This window comes from Sitophilus oryzae, unplaced genomic scaffold, assembly GCF_002938485.1.
Source record: "Sitophilus oryzae breed Bouriz unplaced genomic scaffold, Soryzae_2.0 scaffold_402_pilon_pilon, whole genome shotgun sequence".
In the NCBI taxonomy this organism is placed as follows: Eukaryota; Metazoa; Arthropoda; class Insecta; order Coleoptera; family Curculionidae; genus Sitophilus; species Sitophilus oryzae.
In genome coordinates this window covers 2,024,772-2,043,400 of record NW_022146977.1, presented here as the reverse complement: position 1 = coordinate 2,043,400, position 18,629 = coordinate 2,024,772, and the positions used below count along the sequence as shown (strand labels likewise).

Genomic DNA, 18,629 nt, shown 5'->3' with positions numbered 1-18,629 from the left:
GTCTAATAAGAGGATCCCTGGTTCTTTTTTGGTTGTAATATGTTGAAATCTTTGACTCATTCGATATAGACTTTATATTATATTTTACGGCTAAAATGGGTACTTGGCAAGTTTTAAAACTAACCAGAAACTTAGCAAACTAACTAATGACCTGTTATTTTAAAAGAATCCACCCATTCTTGAAAAAACTACAAAAATATGCGGAGCCTTTCAAAATAACGGCGCTTATAGTTAGTTTTTAAAATACCTGGTTAACTACACAATTACCCAAGTATCAATTAACATACATACACAATCTTTCCATCAATGCATACAAAAATTCAGCTTATATGCAAATCTATTGAAACGATGCCATAGGTAAATTTTTTAAAATAAACGAAACTAACTTAAACTGAAATATATTTCTGGATATTATCAAAAAAAAATTCTACTAACCTGTATTTTAGCTTTCTTGTTCTTGCCTTTGATGTAGCTTTCTTTGTAGAAGTTGGAGAAAAGGAAATAGAACATAACCGCGTGCATACCGATCCACCAAACAAATGCTTTGGGATAGTCGCATTCAATAAAGAGCAGTTGGAAAGCATGGAGCATAACGAGAACAAACTGTACCTGAAATAAGTAAATAAAAAATAAGAAAAATTATATAACTAAAATATAACTACTAAAAGTTTCAACCACCTAAGTAGTTCATATAAATATATAATTTAGGACTAGTAGACGATATAGTCCCTTTAGTGATGAGCGAGACTAGTCTTGGTCTTGCTTTTTTTTTCATGTGCAAGACCGAGACCAAGACTTCAAGTGCAAGACTTTCGCAAGACCAATACCAAGCACGTAAGACAGTTGCGGTCTTGCATTTTTTTTCATGTTTATTACCTGTCAAGAGAGATTTTTGTGAAAGTCAAATATTAAAGCACTTAGCAAAACATAGACACTCAAAACCCAAACCCAAGATCTCATTCAAATGGAAATAACGGTCCTTAAAATATCTGAAAAAATGTATTTATTTTTTATAAGTTTGATGCCTGATGCGAACAAAGAAAGCACTTTTGTATAGAGGTAAATTGTGTCCAATGAACTTATTTTAATTTCAAAAATACGAAGTAGTTCTATGTCCGCCAAATATTGGGACACCCTGTATAAGTTAGTCCGTGCAAAATATAGATGTTTTACTTTGTTTCACTATAAAAATCACCCTGTATCAAAATTGAGACTATATGGTATTAATATTAAATATCACGCTTTAAATTTCAAGGCATTTGAATTCACTTTCTGTACATGAAACATGAAATGACGAAAAAATATTGGGAATGCGTATTTTGCATAAGCAAAAATCCTCCGCTCCTCTTAAATTGTATATTTCATAAGTATTGGTAAAATGTCAAGATTTTTAATGCCACAGCGATATCGAATGAATATACCGGGTGTTTTTCAAAAGTGGCTCACTCCATGAGATTTCGTACGTTAGTATATGACATAAATGAGGATTGATTGGACGTATTCAGTTAGTTTCATTCTCTTCCTGTTTCACCAGATATGACTACAATTAACGTTTCCAATTTTCGGGATGAGGATCCCGTCGTGAAATTCCGGGATAAGAACCTATAATCCCTGGATCAGGAAATTGATTCTCAGAATGAGAAATCTAATCTAAAGGAATACTTAATAAATATGCAGCTACTGCAGACGCACCCGGTATGCAAATATACCGGGTGCGTCTCGAAAGTGGCCCACCCTTATAACTTTTTGATTTTTTCAGATAAAAAACGAGATCTCGTATGTTAGTATATGACTAAATTAGGATTGATTGACGTATACATATCGTATGTCAACTTTTGACATTGTGGTTTAAAAAAACGTATTTTTTAACTAGAGTGCCATGGCTATGTTAAAAATACTAATCTTCAATCAAGGAGCCTTGGAAAAATAGATTTGATGGTCTAATGTTTTTCGTGTCTTGTCCTTGCCGGTTAAAAGATGCACAAATCGTATTTTTATCAAAATCTCTATTTCTTTTTATTCAAATCTCAAATTTTGCGGAAATAACGAATTAAACCAACAAAATATGCATTTTCATTTTTATTTTCCATATATTTACCTCGGCAAGTGTTGCACAAGACATGCAGTTATAGTAGATATCCTTGGTGGAAAATTATTTAGTTGTAAAAATCGTGTAATGTATTGAAGATCTTTATTTAAATTCGTTATCAGAATTCTATAAAACTGTGTAATATCTAATTATTTCTTTGTAATACCTATAATATCTAATAATAAGATACTTATTATTTCTCAAAAATACGACTGCCTTCTCTTTTTATAAAAGTGGGACTTTTTTGCTTCTTAACTTTTAAGCCTTTTTAAGCTTTTTTGTTAATTACTTTTTATAGAAAATGTAAACCTTACCAAAATTATCATCCATTGTCATTTTCCAGTCGTCTCTGATGCCGTTTATTTTTAGATCGTATAGTATAATAGAAAACAAAAATTAACTATCTATTATATTTCAGAATTTTAATTATGTATGATCAAATTAATGAAAAAACTCCGATGAACATGTTAGCTTTGATTGAAGATAAAGTCTTTATTCCTTGTTATTTTATAATCTAATAATTATATTCCAAGTGACAGACACCAAAAATATATTATAAAGGTTTGCTTAAAAATAGTAAAACAATAATTATTAAATTAATACTCACTAATTAGCGAATATTAAAGATTCGCTAATTATTCAATAAATCATTTTTATAACAAAAATTAATTAGTGAAAAAGAGATTTGTCACTGTACTACGAAATATAAATTTTTATTATTATCAGAAAATACATTCAAATATTTAATGTTGGGGTGAGATCATTTAATATAATTATTGATAGTGTAATAAAATTTTTGATGCAGTAAATGCAAGAATTATTTTAGAGAATAGATTGTTTATAGTGATCTTTTTTACTTCATTGAGCATATTATTCCTGCTTATAAAGCTAGTCTCTACTATTATATCTACTATCTCATCCACCGTAAGGCAAGATGTCGCTATACATACTGTGGAAGTTTTTCTAACATCACTTTCAATAGTTCAAAGTAAGTTTCGTCGTCCAATTTTAGGTAGTTAAAACCAGTTAAAAAATCCTATTTTTCAAATCTGTTAAATCAGCAAGCAAATTGACCTGGGAATAATTATTTCCTTTAAAAAAGCCAATCTTTTGTATTTGCTTCTATTAAGTAACCGTTGATTTTGCTTTTTATTTATTGCACAAAAGAGCAAAATGCAAGGCAGAACTGTATCTCGGGAGGACATTTTCATTTAGAAAAAAATATGCTGAAATTCATTGTAGATAAAATTAAATACCAGAGCGTCTGTGAGGGTTCGAAAAGTGTTTAGAGTGGTGATATATAATAATTATAATTAGTCTAAATTGGAAGCAAATTTCAAACACTTTTAGGAACGTCAAATAAATTTCAAGTAACTACAACACAAGTAATGTATTTAGTATTCTAAGATTTCAAAACAATAAAGGGAATTTACCATTTTTTAATCTTGTAAGAGTTTTTAATGAGTAGAAAATTTAGCAATTAATGTTTTTTTAATGGTTATATTTAAAAACGACTAAATATAGATTTTGATATCATAGTACCTGTTACTAGATACGTTATTTTTATATTGAGAATTTTATGACAAATCTAAAAAGAAAAAAATACTAGATTTAGTTGTAATAAAAACTACAAAAATAAAAATATTCGAATTAGCCTATAATATATCCACAAAAATATTATTAAAATGGGACCTATCAATTTAAAAGGTGGTAATCTTGGATCACACTCTAAATATTATTTTAAATAAAACAAGCATGCTTAAATTAACAATTAACTAATAGCTATACCATTTGGAATGCTGTCAGGTATTTCTTCCACCATAAGTACTTTTGGTACTGAGGTCCGAGAGCTGCGACGAAATAATAAAAGTACATCACAATGTGGACAAAGGTGTTTATGAAGCCGAAGAAGGTAGAGTGGCCGCCTGGTGTGAATTTCACTCCAAACCATACGGACATTGGCATAATTCCATGATGGATGACGTGGAGCGTTGAAACGTGGTCATACTTTTTCCTCAAGACAAAGAAAAACTGAAATAAAAAACTAATTAAAAATATTATCATAGTCTAAAGTATATTATTCTAGTTAAAATATCTATTAATTCCATATTTGAAGAATAATAAAATTGTGTTAAGATTTGAACAAATATGGGATCGAACTTTGTTTTAAGGGATTCAAAAAAATGTATTCTACGTATTACATAGTCTTCATAAAAGCAAAGTTTACAGAATTCATTCTATGAATTCATAAATGCTATAATCAAATAATAATAGTAATTCCGGTGTTTCTAAATGCAAGGTCGATTATAGAGATTTTATTTAGACAAATATTGATTTAGAAGAAAAGCAATGTTACTCGAAGGCTAATTAAATCGAATGGAAAACAAATTATTTTTTGTAAAATTACCATTATAGTCAACATTTTAAATACAAATATGTAATGAATAGTACAGTCAATCTGGCATCAATAAAAGGTCTAAACTCCCATCAAATTACCCCCGCCCTCATACTTTGCCAGTCGTAAGTGGTCCACTGGCAAAGCTTAAATTCGAAAAAAATAATTACTTTTTTCAACTTTCAAAGTCAAAACCGTCAAAACACACTTGTTAATAAAACTTTTAGGTCGTATTTTCAGGGCTGGTAGATCTCGATAAAAGACACATAATATTTTCTCTTTACCGTTTTTCAAATAAGTCCAAAATAACCGAGTAATTTTACTTTGAAATTATTTTTTGCTTAATTTTTGAGAACCACTGAATCTTTTGTGGGTTTTCTTTCTTGTAAATTTAGTCTACTACCTATGTAGCCATATTATAAAGAACTTATGTTTTCTAACTAAAAAAAAATCCAACAAATTATTCAAAAGATTCCAAATTATGATTTTTTTCGCAAAAAAGCCTCATAAATAATCGTGTTTCTGGGGTCGAAATATACTACCCCTCAAAATATATTTGCACTTATTTAAGACTCACCCTGTATAGTTATAAACATGGATGCATTTCCTTAAGCCCACTCAAAACAGTAAACATTTTAATGGTGTACTTTATGGCTAATAGGATTGAAGTTATTTATCTATTTAATTAGAATTCATAACACAATACGAAAATAACACTAAGACGGTACTATATAAAGACTATTAAAATTATAATTTTCAAGAAGGGTATAGTAAAAAGCGATTCTTCTTTTTTCCTTATTGTTTTATTTATTGTTAATTCGGTTTTAACTAACTCACTGTCTTGGTATATAGACCTTCAAATTAATTGTATGAGCAGTCTCATTTTAATTAAGTTGATCGACTAAATATGGAATATGTATGTAATAACCTGGTACATAATCCCAATTTTTGTCTTAATAGGTGTATTAATTTTCATTCAAATTTATTCTAACCATTTGCTTGTTATTACAAGCCAACATGAATAATCAACAAATCAAATTCCTGTACTAACAACAAAAAAAGATGAATTTCATGAGAATAACAGTTATTACCATGAAAATATTATTGTTAGAGTCTAAACGACCCTTAAGATGAAAGGAAATATACGTAGGTATAATATACTTTAAAGAATGAATAAATACTAGAAAAATGGTACCTATAAGAATCAATTTAAAATTATATATTATACAAAAATTGAATGAAAATATTTTGAATGTCATTTTAAAAATAAAGGAATGAAATATGTTGATTTATCTGGAAGGAATCTTTGTTATATTAAAAAAAATACTCACCGTATCAAAAAATTCCGTAAATTTGGAAAAATAGTACCACCAGCATGCTCGGGCTATCTGAAACATTACGGATGCATAATTTACAAAAATTAGTTTAGAAAACCAGTTTTTCAAAATCGAAACCAAAGTTTCCATTAAGAACAAAATGTATGTTAATTTAAAGATTATGATAAATTTTCTAATATTAGGAATTTCTGGACGGAAAAAAGCTGTCGTTTGAAGATATATCGTATATGTTGAAAAGAATAAGAATTGAGACCACCATCGCATTACATTTACATTCATTACAGAAAAATTTTTTAGTACCACATATGTACTTGGTATTTCGATTCAAATTCTCCTTATGAACCCAGCCATTGACTCTAGATTGAAATTTAAAATAGGTACTATTTATTTTAAGCAAAAATGTCAAAAGTTGATATATGATATGTTATTTTATTCAGAATGTCATTTTCTAAGTAGCAAATAAAGTAAAAGTATACCAAGGAGTACCATTTAAAAATCATAAGTTGTAGTCATTTCCGGTGAAACAGGAAGTGACCGAAAATAACTGAATAAATCAATCCTGATTTATACAGGGTGTCCCAGAAATAAGTGCAAGTGTTTTAACTGGTAGTATAGTTCAACCCCTGAAACACACCTATGAGGTTTCTTTCGCGAAAAAAAAAATTGAAAATTCGAAATTTTTTAAAAAAAATGTTTAATTTTTTTGTAGCTTTTAGTTAAAAACCATAATTTCTTGATAATATGACAACATTAGTATTAGATTAAATTTCCAGTGGTTCTCAAAAATTTAACAAAATATAATTTTTTTTGGAAATTTTCAAAGGAAAATAACTCCGTTATTTTGGACTTATTTGAAAAACGATAATGAGAAAATATATTTCTTATATCGAGATCTACCACCCCTTAAAATACTTGCACTTATTTCTGGGACACCCTGTATACTGAGTAAATACCGATCTCGCTTTTTTGTCTTAAAAAAATAAAAAAGTTAAAATAAGTTAATAACACCCGATATTTCTCTTTTAAGGTCCAGAAAACAAGCCTCTAGCAGATTCTGTAGTACCGCAATTTTTCACCAGTATTTTCATTGAAATCGGTGATATATGCTTTATTACGGTATGTAAACTATTTCACAATTATTAAGCTTCAATTCATAATTAAATAATAATAACTAAACTTAAATAACATATATTAAAATAACCATGTTATATTCCAGTTAATATAGTTATATTTTTTATTTTTATACAAAACTGGTTGCGGAAAAGGTGTTTTTAGTAAAGTAATCTAGGCCGGTTAACGTTTCATTAGTTTATTAATGTTTAATCGAATAAAAACTTGAATAAAAACTTACCCTTAAGGCTCGCGGCGAATTTGAATAATCTACAGGTTCGCATCGGTAACTGTAATCATTAAGCCAAGCATTAGCTGCTGCCTAAATAAAAACAGAAAAAAGAGGATGAAACAGATGTCATGAATTTCGCTAAATTATTCAAAATACACGGCAAATTATCTTTAGCACCTCCATAATAATTTATTTATTTATAACCGTTTTGTATTTCTTGTTCTCAGACTAATACAGGGTGGCCCAGACTTTCAATAAAACTTTATATTAGGTCTTTGTATTGTGATTTTCATTTCTATTTTTGACGTAATTTGGAAGCATTGGGAACGCACAACAAAAAGATTAGACAAAAATTTGTTTGAAGACGACATCAAATATAGGCTGTTCCATTTAAAATAGTGGAGAAAAATACATCATTTAGTTTTCATCCACCCTGTATACATCAAACAAGATTGCAAGTATTGGTAGGCGGAATTTTAAAGAAGTGACTATTATAGAGACTGTATATTAATTTGCAAACCCGTTAAAAAATACATTTTCGTCAATATTTCCGATATTCAAACCTACTTTTATTGTTGATTGGTAGTTAAACTAGTAATATTAATGATAGTTTACTATTTTCAGCTTTATTATTCAAAAACTTTAAACGTAATGGAAAATATGGAAATGGAAAAATTATTGTTTATGAGATAATTGATAATATTTTGATATGATTATTTATTGGAACACATTATACACAAACTATTTAATAATATTAATGTTATAAAATTTCGATTCGTTGATAGGTTACACACATGTGTATTTATTAAAACTAATTATTACTTAGTAATTATATATGTTTTATAATAATTATATGTTGAAAATAGACATCGCAAAGGTATGTTAAATTTATGAGAGCTTTTAAATATTTATATTTTGGTCGCACTTATTGTGGGTTTTTAAATTAATAAATGTAAAATTTAACAAATATGACTATGATAAAAATCAATAACAATAACAATAATAATAATAATTTGTAATTACCTCATAAAATATCCAGCAACTAAAAATTACTTGAAACAAATTATAGTAAATTAATATCTTCTTCAACTGATATGGTTTTCTGTCTTCCATCAGTTTTGGACCTAGTCTTTTTACAATATATACATAGGTGAGGCAAATGAATAATGTAGGGAATGGTGAACTCATCAAAAACCAGTCTTTTACTCTAGGATCTGAAAAATAAGTCAAACTTCAGTTTTTACAAGTTAGTTTAGTTTTAAAGTTGCAAAAAATTTATTAAGGACGTAATGTGCGATAATATTTTATTTGAATTTCTATTTATACAGGGTGGTCCGAACTGTGTTCCGAAAACTTCGGCAGCAAAAGTTCTTATAAATTTATGTCCTAAAATGCTTAGTTTCTGAGACACAGGGTGTAGAAGTTTCATTTTTATTTCCATTTTTTTCTTAATAAATTGTGAAATAACGTCAATATTTAGATGAAAATTGGTGTCTGGGAGATCTTTAACATGAGATTTTTTGCTCAGTAGTTTTAAACAGGTACAAAAAGTTATTACCCTTGAAACTAGTTAGAAAATGTGTAGGTGGCGCCCTCTACAAGTAGGGGTCATATTGACATAAAAATCAAATTTCTCATGTCAAAAAACTCCCACGCACCAATTTTTATCCAAATATTGACGTTACTTACTACGTACTTACATTTTAGGTCAAACATTTATACAAACTGTTTTAATTATTTTTATCTGCAGTATCTGATGCCGAAGTTACCGGAATACAGTTCGAACCACTCTGTATAGTGTGTTGAAAAAACTTGACAGAATTTTAAATTTTGATAAATGTCTCATTGCACTGGTGTTTATACTGTATGACAAAAAAAGACGTTAAGGGTGCTTATTTTACTAAGAGGGGTATTTTATTTGTATTATGTATTGTTGTATATATTAACATTAGATTACTCACCACTATAATTGTCCATTACATCCCTATATCCATTATATACAAAACGTAGTAATGCTGCCATCTGAAAAAAAAAACAGAATTATCTTTAGTTATCTGCAGATTTATTTAAGAGAATTTATTAATAAAATATTTTATTTATTTTACTCCGTTCATGTCACTCCATAGTTAGTTACATACTTCAGAATAAAAAAAAATGGTAAAATTAAAATTATTTTAAATTCTAAGCCTCATTCAGAACATCAAAATTAGTGGAATAAATTAGTGGTTTCAATTATACTGTATACTTAAAAAATTACGATCATTCAAAATGTCTAAAGCTAATCATAGTATAAAATGACAACCTTCGCTAATTTTAAAGTATAATTAGTGGAAAAGTTAAAAGTTTGTTAACTTTTTAAAATTATTACCACTAATTTTGACGTTCTGAATGCTTACATTGAAATTAGAGGAACAAACTTCTACTGCTAATTGAAACCACTAATTTATTCTACTAATTTGGAGGTTCTGAATGAAGCTTACAAATACAATTAAAATTAATAGAATACATAATAAAAGAATAAAAATATAGCTTAAAGAAAGATATTTGTAATTAGAAAAATGTCCAAACAATATGCTTCTAGATAGGCAACCCAAGTTTGAAACAGAAAAAAGGTGCGCAAGTAAAAAAAACGCTGTATAAGCTCCATTATTTAATTTATTAATTAGTGTAATTATCGAATCATTTTCTAAAACATTCAAAATAACTATTATTATGTACTTTTTAATCCTCCAAATGTTTAGTTCCTGTTTGAAACTCTAGTAGATCAAGTTTTTTTTCTTTTTTCTACCATTTATTTCTCTTCAGATTTACGTTTTAAGTATGCCAATGGGTTGCCAAAACACTACACCGTGCTACATAGTATACCTATAAAATTTAATTTTATCCCATTAAATATTCACTTTAAGTTCTTTACCTACTTAAACTAACTATAAATTAAATATTTTTAAATCAGCACACTCTAAACTTGTCGTTAATGGATGGAATAAAAAATAAGTTAATATTTAATTATTACCTAGTTAACGAGAATATCAGCAAAATATTTACGACCTTGTACAAGACATTTTAAAGTAGCCAGTTTTTTTTCTTTTGTCCATCATCAATAATCTTACCTAAAATTTTATCCTCAATAAAAAATAGACTCATAATCAACACTGGAGTTCCTGAGATAATCTTATTAATAAAAAAACACTCAAGCAACTATTAGACAAATCTTGATGTAATTAATAGCATTATTGTTTTATCGATGTTCTGCTTTTGCGAATAGTATTTGGGTGATTCCATTTTCGTTAATATTTGGGTAATTCCAAAAATTCCAACAAATTATGCACAAAAAAATCTCAAGTAAAAGATATTCAAGATATATATGAAAACTGACTTGTTAACCAAAGCCATTTAACCTAGAAGCACGAATTTTGCACAAAAATTCCCGAAGTGACGTAATGGGACAATAAAAAATGATTTCTGGAAATTTGTCCCCGAAAAAGATTATAGTACGTAACTGCTGTTTTTAGAGGCATATATCTCGCTCTTCGCTCCCTTAGGGATTAAAATGAAGAATTAATGTTGGGTATGAAGATTCGTTACTCGGTTTTAGAAATACAGTATAACTTCAATAGTTGGTACAGTTATTCGGGCATTTTAAAACATTTACCCCTCACACAAAAAAAAATCTTACGCGAGAACTCAAAATTTTCCAATCTAGACAGCAGAAACGTTTACATTTTGTTTATGAACTGAGTCTATGCTTTTGAATTTGATTTTTGACAATAAATTTCATAATTTTTTGGATTTATTTTGTGACTGCGATAAATTGTGTCCAATTAACTTATTTTGACTCCAAAAATACGTAAATGTTTTTAATTTACCGAAGCTATTTCGAGTTAGAGATCCACCCTGTATAAATAAAGTATAATGAACTTATAAATGGTATTAAATATAAGCAAATGCAAGTTAAACTGTAAACGAAGTCTACTAGATTAAAATTCCTGTCTTTTCAATAAAATATTCGTATGTGGTCATATGGTTGCACAGGTATTCCGGATTTTACCATGATGCGATTCAGATGTCTGGTACATTTCCTTACTTGAAAATCGGAAATGCGAAGAGCAAAAAAAATGTAAGTAAGGTGAACTTCGACCATCAAGGACTATCCCAAAGCAAACTTGTTCTACCATTCAACCCGAAACGTCAGAACAGGTTTCGTTTCATTGATTTACCGGCAGCTTTAGCATAACGATTTTGTAAGATATGGACCGGAGATATATAAAAAAACTAGATCCATTTCGGAAATTTTTAACAAAACATTGAGAAGGGTTAATGATGATGATGCCGGTGTGAAATTTTCCATTTTCAGATATTAAAAATAAAGCCGTTACCAGGGTCGGAGTGGGCCTGAGATGTCCGGGTGCCATTGTGATTTTAAGGATTCTCGTCAATCCTGGGATAATGGTAGATGGGATACTATAGGTTTATCATAATGTAAATTAATAAATAATATACAGGGTCTCTCAGTTCAAACGAAACAAGGCAATTTAAAGGCATTTCTGGTGTGAAAAGGACAAAACGGTGAAACACGTCAACTTTATTTTCGAAGGGCTAATAAGATGCGACTATTTTTGAAGCCCCTAATTCAAACCTCACGCGGGGGTGACATCCACCTTTAAAACCTTAAATGTAATGAGGGTCGAGTAGCACATCATTTGAAAGGTTGTTAAAGCCTCTTTTCAGCGCCGTCCCATTTTTCGAGTTTTTGTCACATTTGGTGAAATCGGGCTGAAAAATAAACTTTTCATAAATTGATGATGCTTTGATATTTGATTAATTGTACAGGAATCGAAATGGGGTCTAAAATAAGAAATTTAGATTAAATCAACAAGATTTTGCTTAGGTCATTTTTCAAATTATAATTTCAGCGCTCGGTCTGAATTTGTCATTTAAAAAAAATAATGAAAAGCTTTTCTCTGTTTCAAAGAAGCCCTGATCAAAGTTAACTAAAATAAGAACTAAAAATTAATTCTCTTCTCGGTAATTTCTTAGGTCCAAAAATACATTTATTGATTTATCGATTTATGGATTTATGGATTTATGGATTTATGGATTTATGGATTTATGGATTTATGGATTTATGGATTTATGGATTTATGGATTTATGGATTTATGGATTTATCGATTTATCGATGTATCGATTTATCGATTTATCGATTTATCGATTTATCGATTTATCGATTTATCGATTTATCGATTTATCGATTTATCGATTTATCGATTTATCGATTTATCGATTTATCGATTTATCGATTTATCGATTTATCGATTTATCGATTTATCGATTTATCGATTTATCGAATCAACTAAAATAAAAACGGAAAATTCATTTTCTTCTCGGTAATTTTAGCAAGACGATGAAAAATATAACGACTACTAGGTCAATTTTCAAATTATAATTTCAGCGCTCGGTCTGAATTTGTCATTTAAAAAAAATAATGAAAAGCTTTTCTCTGTTTCAAAGAAGCCCTGATCAAAGTTAACTAAAATAAGAACTAAAAATTAATTCTCTTCTCGGTAATTTCTTAGGTCCAAAAATACATTTATTGATTTATCGATTTATGGATTTATCGATTTATCGATTTATCGATTTATCGATTTATCGATTTATCGATTTATCGATTTATCGATTTATCGATATATTGATTTATTGATTTATCGATTTATTGAATCAACTAAAATAAAAACGGAAAATTCATTTTCTTCTCGGTAATTTTAGCAAGACGATGAAAAATATAACGACTCCTAGGTCAGTTTTCAAATTATAATTTAAGCGCTCGTGCTGAATGTCTCATTCAGAAAAAGCAATGAAAAGGCTTTTCTCTGTTTCAAAAAAGCCTTGATAGTTAGTATTAAGTAACTCTTCTTATATGTATAACTTTTAACTTAGTTAACTTTAGTTATGGGATGGATGTAAATCTATGAACGAAATACATTTATTTATTTATTTCTTTACTGATATATGGATTTATCGAGTTATGGATTTATCAATTTATAAAGCCAACTAAAATAAAAACTGGAAATTAATTTTCTTCTCGGTAATTTTAGCAAGACGATGAAGAATAATATGACGTCTCCTAGGTCAGTTTTTGAATTATAATTGGTTTCTGAATTTCTCATTCAGAAAAAGCAATGAAAGAGCTTTTCTGCTTGCCCAAAATTGTTCAAATTTGATATGTATATGCAGCATATGGTGACCTTTACAAAATCTATTTACGACTTAACTGTAAAATCAATAGGAAAGTCAATATTTATTACACATAAATTTGTAGCGAAATGTCACATCGAATAGTTTCATACGAAGAACCAAACTTACTTTTAAACAAGCAATAATAACCTACTAATTTTTTCGCACTTATACATTTACAGTTATTCTTGATTGATTTTGTTCATTAGTGCGGGAAAACTAATATCGTCCATTGAGCAATCGCAATTGCCAAATAATCGTTTAGTAAGAATCGATCAAATTAATGCTCGCCGTGACTTCGTAGCGTGGCATTTTATTGTCTATAGCTCTAGCGAGTACACCAAACGCCGTACGAGTTACACAAATGAATTTTTTTCCTTGTTCATTGATGATCGTTTCTATGAGGCGATCGTGGCTATGCAAATATTTTGTAACATATTACCCAAAACACCATCACGTATTGTTTTTGGCTGTACGTATGTTATTAGTTATTGTTCACCTTGATTTTGATACTAAATTGATTTTTTGTTCCCATTTGATCAATCAAGTAGATAAGTTGTTATTGTGCTTTTATAACGGTATATCTGGGACTGTCGTTAAAGAAACGAGACAGAAAAATCAAAATCTCTGTTTTTTGTACAAAGTTTAGTGGATTCCGAATTGTCGGAGTCCAAATCGTGCTTTACTTGAATACAAATTAATCTAAACAATAAAAAAGTTATCGTTTTAAGATGAAGGTATATATATATCTGTTTTTACAAGCTATAAAAATTGAAATGTTGATTTTTTTGAGCGTGTAATCAAGGTAATGTGACCAATGATGAGGTGCCTACGGAAAATAATGAGGATATTTTTAATATGAAATTAAAATCAACGCACTCAGCTCAATCACTTCCAATGATGCACTATACTTTTTATGCATATTCATTATTTTCACTCGTTAATTTTTTTTTATAATAACTATAGTATTTGAAATTTTATAAAAATAATATAAATCTCCTACTTCAACTTAAGTTTGTGTAACTAATCAATTTAACGTGGTATACCGGATGCGTCTCAAAAGTGGCTCACCCCTATAACTTTTTTATTTTTTCAGATAAAAAAAACGATATTTGGTATGTTAGTATATGACATAAATTAGGATTGATTGATGTATTCAATTCCGAAAATGACTACAACTATTGATTTTTAAATGGCTGCCTCGGTATAATTTTACTTTATTCGATAGAAAATGGCACTTCAATATCTTCGTAATAATCAAGTACCCCGAATAGTAGCCCCAACATAATTATTTAATCATAACAATTACTACAAAATTCAACCAACTTGTAACAAAGAAGTAGAACAGTAAATCAAGGTAACGTGACCAATGATGAGGTGCCTACGGAAAATAACTAGAATATTTTAATATGAAATTAAAATCAACGCAGTCTACCCAGCTCAATCGCTTCCAATGATGAATTCAAGAAAAACGTGAAATTTTTGTTAATACTAATGTAATATGCAAAATGATTCTTGTGAAGGTCGTTTTAAAAAAATATACAGAATCATTGGCCTAACGAAATAATACTTGATGGTACGTCGAAGTCTTGTTGATGAAGAAAAATTAAGGAACTAAAAATAGCGTAGTTTTATCTTTATGTTATTGTATGGGTGCGTCTCAAAAGTGGCTCAGCCCTATAACTTTTTTATTTTTTTAGATAAAAAACGAGATTTGGTGTGCTAATAATTAATATGACATAAAATAGAATTGATCATAGGAAATGATTGACGTATTCAATTGTTTTAGATCACCACCTGTTTCACCGCTGTTTTAAATGACACCTTATTATTTATATTGGTATCTTTTTACTTTGTTAGATAGAAAATGACAATCTGAATAGAATGTTTATTTGAAATTGTAACATGCGGTTGATAACGACGTGTTGACTCGAAATGCCAAGTGTGTTGTACTAAATTACTCGTAAATAAATGCTTTTTCCAAATATGCTAATGAGCCACCCTTGTTCCATTTAAAAAAATTGAGATATAATTGAGTTAATTGGGTTAAAGTTAAGTGGGGCAATATAAAATACTAATCCTGCAAGCAAAATACATTGTATTTTGCTTGCAGATAAAATACAGATAAAAATAAGTAAAAAAGTTCGTCTAAATGTATGTCCTAAAATGCTTAGTTTCTGATATACAGGGTGTAGAAGTTTCTTTTTTATTTCGATTTTTTCCAAATAATTTCTGAAGTAACGACCTAACCTACATATTTTTTAACTAGTTTGAAGAGTAATATAACTTATAGGTAATGTTGTCTTTATTGAATTTCTTGTGAAATTGACTTTATTTGCTTGTAAATATTGGCCACGTATATTCATTATTTTATTGCATATAAATTCATAAAAAACTCTCAATTTCCTTCGTAATTTTTGGGGATTTAGCGGCATAGTAGCTACTCCCCTGCTTGTAAATATCTTATAACGTGTAAGAAACCCATTCATACATGTATAATAATGATATTAACCATAGAAAATACCTGATATTAACTGGTTTACCATGAAGCTACGACGCATAAGAGGATTTGCAAAAAAGAAAACAAGAGTCATTGAATTTAGAGGTTTTGACCACACCATCGCTTCCGGCCTCGTATATATGTTCTTTTTATTTTTATTAATTAAAATAACGGCTGTCACGTTTCACCTTCCGAAATATATTTTCGCAAATCTTGCTATTCATTTTCGGACTGAAAACATTCTTTAGGGAATTCTTTCAAACCACTCACTCATTCCTATTAGAATTGCTAATTTGATCTCGAAAATTCAGGTTTTTTCTGTATATCGAAACCGGAAACAAAGATTCTTATTCTTATTTTACCAACATAACCAACATATAATATTATTTAATTACCTTTAAGAATCATAACACATAACACTGACCTACATTATACAGGATGCTCAAGCTTTATTAAAAAAAATTATATTGGGTTTCTTGTTTCAGATATTCACTCCAATTTTTCATTTGTGTAAAATATACCGTATGATCGAGAAAAAAAAGCGTCAGAGAGGACTATGAAATGAAGATCCCTGTCAATTTATATGGGAAATGTCATCGATCGTCATTCCCTAGCTAACTGGACACCGTTTTTTTTTAGATCATAAGGTATTTTAAAGTTTTAGGATACCATTAGGAAATGCAGGAACTTCGGGCGATGCAGGTAAATGCACTCCAAAAACACTTTTGGAGTGAAAATATCACAGAGATACTGATATAAGTAGCATTTTTGGGAAATATGCGTTACCCTGTATATAGTATTATTCTGTTATTTTTAAGATCTGTAATATTGACCTATTATAAAAAAATATTATTATATTCTTCGTGTGTGTGTTGCTCCTCTTTCCTGTATTGACTTTTATATTATTCACCATTACACCAATACATTAAAATTGACAAGTGTAATCTAAAAATATGCTGTTTACCCTGGGATCTCCAAATAAGTGCGGAAAATAATTGGTCCTATGCTAAACTTAGTACTACCTACAGAAAGCAAGATCTTTGAAAGGGAACAACGTCAAGTCGAGATTAAATGGAAAAATTTCAACGGTGCGTTACTCAATCTTCACATAAATATGTTCTAGTTCAATGCCTTTCCATTTCATTTTATTTCGTATATCTAATTGTAACATATTATACAGAATGCAAAAAGAAACTTCCAAACTTTGCAACACAACTAAAAGGTATATTGAAACAATGCTAAAACTATAATGAAAGAACCGAGAGTCTATACAGATTTATTTCTTTTTAATGACTATCTTGTACCACTTGGCACTAAAAGATTTTCTAAAAAGAACAATGTTTGACTGCAAGGTCTGCTAGTAATTTCAAGCTTAATGCATCACAACACTATTTATTTAAACCAATAACTCGTAATACAAAACTAAAGTGTCAAAACGAATGACAATGTCAGGAAATAAATAAATAAATGCGGCATTTTTTACAGCAGATCTACCACCTAAATCTCCAGCGCGAAATTTAAATTCCAGTTAGTCAGCATGTGGCCGAATATGTCCATGGTTGACGTTGGCAATAATGAATTTAAAAATCGCGCCCTCGATTACGTAACTGAAAGTTTAATTGATATGAACTATATTTCGATTTTTAAGTCTTTTAGGAGAACTAATATATGCTATTTAATTCGTGCTAAACTTTTTGTGAAGGTACATTTTATGTTATTAGATCAGTTTGTTGCCTTATGTAAAATTTTCTGCAAATAAAAATAAATTTGCATGCTCAAAATATATGCCAATTAATATTTACTAAATTTCAAATAACACTCGACCAATTAGACACCACGGTTAATATTAATTAATTATTTTTATACGAATATTAAGTAAACTGTCTAAATATGTCCGCTCAGTTGTGTAAACGATAGCAGTTCATTGAAATATTGTTTTAATAATACCATTTAAGGATATGAACTAGATAGAAAGAAACTCAAAAAAAGGACAGTGGACAGCGGCCAGATTCCAAACCATTAATCCTTTTTTTTAAATATTTTCTTATTTATTTCATTATTTTAAAAATATTTTATTTCTTTAGAAAAATATTCCAGTGATAACCCACATGGTCACTGGTGAATATATCGACACTTTTTTAGCGTTAAAATATGTTACACTCATATATAGTAACTTTTACCCTCAAAATTTCATTGGAATCGCTAAAAGAAAATTATAATAAATTGGAAAAAGATGTCTTTAATAGCTACGAAAAATAAGCAGAATCGGAGCTATATTAATATGAAAAATAAATCTTATTTTTGATAGGAATCTCCCCATGAGATGCGAGAGGCACATGTTTTTTGTAAAAAAGTTTGTTTTACACTTATCAGAAAAAAATAAAAAAATGAATTATTATATTAAATTATATACTATTAAAATTTGAACCAAAATTTTGTAATAATCTTTACAATAAAAAGGGTACCTGTTGTCTGCACTGAACCGTCGAGCGCTTTTTCTATGATGTATGAAGTAACGTCAACTTTAAAAAACCCATTAGCAGTACAGTTTTAACTAGTTTGTGACACACTTTGCTTCTATTTTATTATAACTTGAGTATCGCTCGGGTATGTCCCACCTGATTTTACTATAAATATTTTGTTGTTCATTTAAAGGTCACTTATTAGCAATATTTGTTATTAAATTAATAACTAATCGGGTATGTTATAGCAAAAATAATGAAATACACCAAAC

The 18,629-nt window shown here is 29.0% G+C and overlaps 1 protein-coding gene across 4 annotated transcripts in view; it reads right to left on the bottom strand.

Annotated features, from left to right (window-relative positions):
• The window catches only part of LOC115885566 (elongation of very long chain fatty acids protein-like), a 42,972-nt gene that overhangs the window by 1,470 nt on the left and 22,873 nt on the right, over window positions 1-18,629 (bottom strand). For 3 of the 4 annotated variants that reach the window (XM_030904520.1, XM_030904519.1, XM_030904518.1), the window contains 6 exons: window positions 9,125-9,185; window positions 8,187-8,377; window positions 7,173-7,253; window positions 5,816-5,872; window positions 3,878-4,120; window positions 436-609 (listed from right to left, as the gene is read on the bottom strand). In XM_030904520.1, coding sequence (XP_030760380.1) covers window positions 436-609; window positions 3,878-4,120; window positions 5,816-5,872; window positions 7,173-7,253; window positions 8,187-8,377; window positions 9,125-9,185 — 807 coding nt within the window. Of the gene's footprint in view, window positions 1-435; window positions 610-3,877; window positions 4,121-5,815; window positions 5,873-7,172; window positions 7,254-8,186; window positions 8,378-9,124; window positions 9,186-18,360; window positions 18,449-18,629 lie in introns of those variants that run through there. The other variant, XM_030904521.1, reaches the window with a different exon arrangement.